Here is a 5,227-nt window from a genome sequence, read left to right as displayed (position 1 = left end):
AAAAGAAAAGAAAAGAAAAGAAAAGAAAAGAAAAGAAAAGAAAAGAAAAGAAAAGAAAAGAAAAGAAAAGAAAAGAAAAGAAAAGAAAAGAAAAGATAACCCAAACAGATCCACAACAGTTCCCCTTTCTGTCAAGTACCATTTTAAAGTAAAAGGCTCGGAGAAATCGCACAAAGGAAGGAATTTGGGCCTAGCAGTGATCCTGGGGAGCAGCAGGAGCACCGGGAGCTGCCCACGCTGAACCTTTGCCTGCTCTGGTGGCAGCAATTTCATGCAGCTGCTGTTGTGCCTCCTGCATGTGCTCGTGCTGAGGATGAGAGCACCCGGAGGGCTGCTGTGCCAAGAACCAGAGCTCCCGAAACCCCCTCCCTGCAAGAGCTGAGCCCGGGGAAAAAGCCAGGGAGGGCAACGCCTTCGCAGGAGACCCTAAAACTCCTTAATGCTTGTTCTAGATCATGAAGAGAGAGCATAAAAGCAGCCTTACCTCTTCGGGCAGCGACCCAGGCGACGCAGCGCTGCAGGCAGGAGGAAGTGCGCCGGCTCGCAGCACCGCTCCAGCCTTGTTTACACCAGCGTGGCAACCTGCGTGACATCACGCCGTGCCACAAGGTGCTGCTCTGATGCGTCCCTGCAGCACGTGGCTCTGCTTTGGGGGACTCAACTGGTGGGCTCCCAGCCACGCCGAGCTGAGTCCTGGATGGGTGCACGCAACGTTAGCTCAAAATGGGGTTCGTGTGCCTTCGTCTTTGCGGTTTTGATTCCAGGGTGGCTTGGCACCCTCAGGATGCTGCAGAATGCCCCGAGCAGAGTAGCCCTGCCACCCTGCCTCTGCTCCAAGCTCAGCGCCGAGCTGCCCAGGGACATGATCCCACGGCTCCTGCAGTCAGCTCTGCCCTCACCTCCTGACCAAGGGGCTCAGACACAGCCCGTAGCTGCTCCGTCTCACCCACTCCTCTCCCCGATGGAACCCAACTTCCCAACAGCTTTTTATAGAGCTCACTTGAGCCTTGCTTGACATTTCTCTTGCTCTTAATAAGCAGACTGCTCAGACAAGACATGCTGGAGCTGCTGCCAGCAATGTCAAGTGGTGGCACTATTTAAAATGTTTCCAGCAGTGGTGGGAAATCTCACCTCACCTTTATCTTGGGGGTTAAACAGCTCAGCCCTCCTGCTCTCCACTCCATTGAGGTTTAAGAGTATGTGGGTGAACATTGCTGTGCCCACGTCCTGATGGGTGTCAGAGGGCATCGAAGCATGGAAAACTAATGGCTCTAATTCAGGCGATTATGGCCCACAATGAACACGCCTTAAAACGCCTCGCTGTGCTTTATGGGCTGCCCTGCTTCCATGAATTGTCTAAGGAGCTTGCTAGAAGCCGGGAGATTGTCAGATGTTTATTTTAAAATCGTTTATAGGGCTTGATGAAAAGCAATATTGAGCAGTTGGCCAATACTGCAGCATTTATCTGTGCATCCTGTTTAGCTGGTCTGTGAGTTGGTCACGGCAGCTGGAAGTTATCCAGCCGCTGTCACCTGTTGCATGCGGGCACCGCTCAGCGCTGCAGCTCAGCAAGGCAGAGCCTGAGTGGGGAAAGGACCTCAGGAGCAGCTCAGTGATGGACCTGAGCAACATTAGGGAAACAAACCTTGCCCCTAGGCAGCTGGGATGTCTGCATGAACCTCCACCTGCAGCCCTTTCAGCCTCGCTCAGTTCGTAGACATGACCAATTGGAGCTAAATCCATGTTCTTTGGGCAGAGGAGAGATGGAGTTAACCAGAGCCACGCTTGTACGTGTTGGTACATGAGACACATTGCCCAGCTCTAAAAGTGAGCTCTAACAGAAGGAAAAATTGTAGAAGTGCGCTGCATACGTGTGAACAGCTCTACTTGCACAACAGGCGCCGCTGCCAGCGCTGCACGGAACAGTTCAGCAACTTGCACACAAATGGTTCTTAAGTTCAGTGCAGGTGGCTGCACAAAAAGCACAGCAACAACACGGCAGTTCTAACAGCACCGAGCCGCTCTGCTGAAGCTCTTCACGCTGAAGTTGACCCAGCTGCAAAGCGGGGATGGCACTCGGCTGTCCAAAACACAAGGATGTTTGTTGTCTGGGCTTTTGTAAAAGAGTTGGCAAAAATAACACAGCCCAAACCCTCTTGGGTGACCACTCCAGTTCCGTGCTCCTGCTCCTAAGGGAGCTCAGCGCTAGGACAGGGCAGCAATGTGAACCTGGAGGATAGAGATCTCACTTGCCTGCGCTGCGTATCGGTTTCCTATGTACATTGTCATGCAGGCAGGGAGCAAGGAAGCGGGTTTTTTGCTGATAAAGCCAAATTTACTCTAGGGATTTTGTAGACAGTTTTTCTGGTTACAGAGGTACTTTCCCCATAGGTTTGCCCTAATTATACAGGTAAAACTTCAGTTTGCATAGCGGGCTGGAAATTGCTCCTGCTCTCGGTTTGGCTCACCGGAAACATTTGGTAGCAGGACGACCTGTAGGAAAAGAGAGCTGTGCTCCTGTAAAACACCATGAGCAATACCTGTGGGAGCTGGTAACCCGGGGCAGGGCACACACGGTGCAGGGAGCTGTGCAGCACCGCTCACCTTGCTGCCCTCTGCCTCAACTGTGAGAAAGATCCCCTGGGCTTTGTGCAGCCACCAGCGCTACCTGGGGTTGGGAAGCTGTGGGGCTTAATAATTATTACTATTGTAATAATATTGTATAGTCGTTATTCGGCGTGTTATATGTAAATTATATATAAGGCTTTTAATATCGATCTCTATATTATATGTGATATACGCAGCATGTAGCAGGTAATATACATAGCTTATTCATCACACTACATCTTTGTATTTATGCATACGCCATCCTTACAAGCTGTAACAATTTATTTATGGGAGTGCAATCAGGAAGCGAAAAGCAGATGTGGACGTTGAAGAACATGAATGTGTTATTTATTCTAAACCCCCTCGATCAGATAACAGAAAGAGGAACGCCGACAAACATTTCAAAATCCGCTGCTTCCAGCCCCCTCCCCTCCCCTGATGGGAATCAGCTCTTCCCTTGCAGGACTACAATTAAAACAGCCATAGGGGAAAGGTAACAAGTGGGCGTCCTGCGAGAAATAATTTCGGAGTACCTGGAGGTATTTTCATGGCAACTGAAACATCACTGCTCAGAATTGGCTCTTCTGCTGTTACAGAGCCCAAATTACAGAGCACTGTTAAATCGCACGGTCAGTAATTTCCCCTGCTCCTAGCACTGGCACGCAGGGCAGTGCTGTCCCAGAGGATTTGTGTTCAAACCAGGGAGCATTTGTTCACAGAGAAGCCTGTGAGTTCTGTCGTGGTTCGCTCTTACACAGACCCCCAGCGCTCGTCCCTTCCGGACGCCGTTGAAACTGAGACTAGATAATGAACTGAAAAGGTTCATATGATGCATTCGTACAGCAACAAAAATACTCCTTTCTGACCCCCCAAAAACCAGAAGGGAAATAGAGTGTTTCGGAGCCGTGAACCATTGGCAGCTCCCCCTGGGCTTTATGCCCCCCAGCTGAGCCCCTTGACCCCCAGATCTGGGTGACACTGAGATCTTCACCCAACCAAACGCTGCTGCCAACGCAGCCACGCGTGGCCATCCACCGGAGCTGCTGTTTGCTCGTTTTTGCTGTTTGCTTCTCAAGTTCTGTTCTTTCGGTGGGAACTAGGAAGGAGGAAACGTGTCTTGTACTGCAGCACTCCACAGCCTCTGAGGAGCATTTTCCATGCCACTAAAAATAGGTTTATCCATTGTGTGGGCTGAGACTTCTTTGCTGTCCTTCACAGTTCCGAATCCCCCAAGGCGGTAACCTCCGCTTCTTGGAGTGGATGAATGAAAACCAGTGTGTGTGGGAGGGACCTGGAGGGAACGCTTGCTCATTTGTCACAACACGGTGATTTTAATTGCTTTGCCCGCTTTGTCCAAGAGGATTGTGAAAGTTCTGCTTCTAAAGGTTTCTGTGTAGCTGTACGTAACCCGTGCTCAGTAGCAGCTCCAGCACTCCTGCCCGTGTTTCCTTACCTGCCTATGTCCTGAACGCATCCCATTGTGCCTCTGGGAGCACTGTGCTCGCTGCCAGCAGCGTTCCTGGAGGGCTCAACTCAGCATAAATGCTGCACGACTGAGCACTGAGCGGATCTGGAGTGCTCTGCGTGAGGGTTCAGCTCTTCATGTGCTGCTGCAAGGAGATTTTTCCCACCTCCCAGTACCACATCATTGTACCAAAGGAACCAAATCAGCTCTGAAGCAAACACCTGCCAGCTATGGCAATTCGTACATGCTGGTGGCTAACCACCTAGTATTAGCAAGACAATTGGAAGAAGAGCGTTAATGAAAGCCTGTGCTCCTAGGCGTGCAGCTGTATGCCCTCAGGGTGTTGCCACTGAGAACCTACATGAATACAGCGGCTGGCTTTCAGAAAATGAGGCTTTCAACCTGTGCTGGGCCACTGGGGCATCCCCCAGCCCACAGTTCATGCTCCAGCCCGAGGCAGCAGGTTTGGTGTCTGTGAAGAGCCTGGCTCTGCTGTGGAAAGTTCATGAAACCAGTGTGGGAAGACCCATGGCTCTGAGTTCAGCTGTTTGCATGTTTGCATTACTTCCTCGCAGCAAAACAGGCCAGAGGAGTTCCCACCCATTGAGTGATGCTGCCTACAAGCACCAGAATGCACAGCATGCTTTTGGCATGCACCGAAAGGTGGAGGAGTGGGCACCGAGAAGGCTGGAAGGAAAACAACGATGCTTCAACAGCCACCGGTGTGTCCATGTCCCAAACACTGTCTGTGATGCTGCGGGCTGCGAAGTGAAAGGGAAGCATTCTCATATGAAGTGGAACACAGAAAACATGCATTAATTCCACGGGGGGTTCCCGAGGCTGGAAAATACCCTCCTCGCAGCCCTGAGCCCCCTCCGCTCCTGTCTTTCATCACATGAGGCTGTGCTTCCCCTTTCGCTTCAGCTGGGCAGACAGCATCAAAGGTTTCAGCAGAGAACTTGAATAAATTGAAGAACAGGAATAGCTTGACAAGACTGAGGTCAGACTGCTAATGTCCACAAATGAGGTCGGTACGCAAATCGAACCGTGCGACTGCAAAAGTCAAAGCAAGTCAACTAAACTGACATAGGGAAGTACTGGCAGAGGCATGGCACTAATGCTAATCCCCTCCAAGATCCGTTCCTACATCCTGAC

The 5,227-nt window shown here is 51.0% G+C and overlaps 1 protein-coding gene across 2 annotated transcripts in view; it reads right to left on the bottom strand.

Moving 5' to 3' along the window:
- Positions 1–626, bottom strand: part of LOC110403097 (putative P2Y purinoceptor 10) — a 7,231-nt gene extending 6,605 nt beyond the window's left edge. Inside the window, exon 1 of one of the 2 annotated variants that reach the window (XM_021405918.1) lies at positions 485–626. In XM_021405918.1, coding sequence (XP_021261593.1) covers positions 485–593 — 109 coding nt within the window. In that variant the 5' untranslated portion in view covers positions 594–626. The remainder of the gene's footprint in view (positions 1–484) is intronic. The other variant, XM_021405919.1, reaches the window with a different exon arrangement.

Source organism: Numida meleagris, chromosome 8 (genome assembly GCF_002078875.1).
Source record: "Numida meleagris isolate 19003 breed g44 Domestic line chromosome 8, NumMel1.0, whole genome shotgun sequence".
Taxonomy (NCBI): domain Eukaryota; kingdom Metazoa; phylum Chordata; class Aves; order Galliformes; family Numididae; genus Numida; species Numida meleagris.
This window is presented reverse-complemented; position numbering and strand designations above follow the sequence as displayed.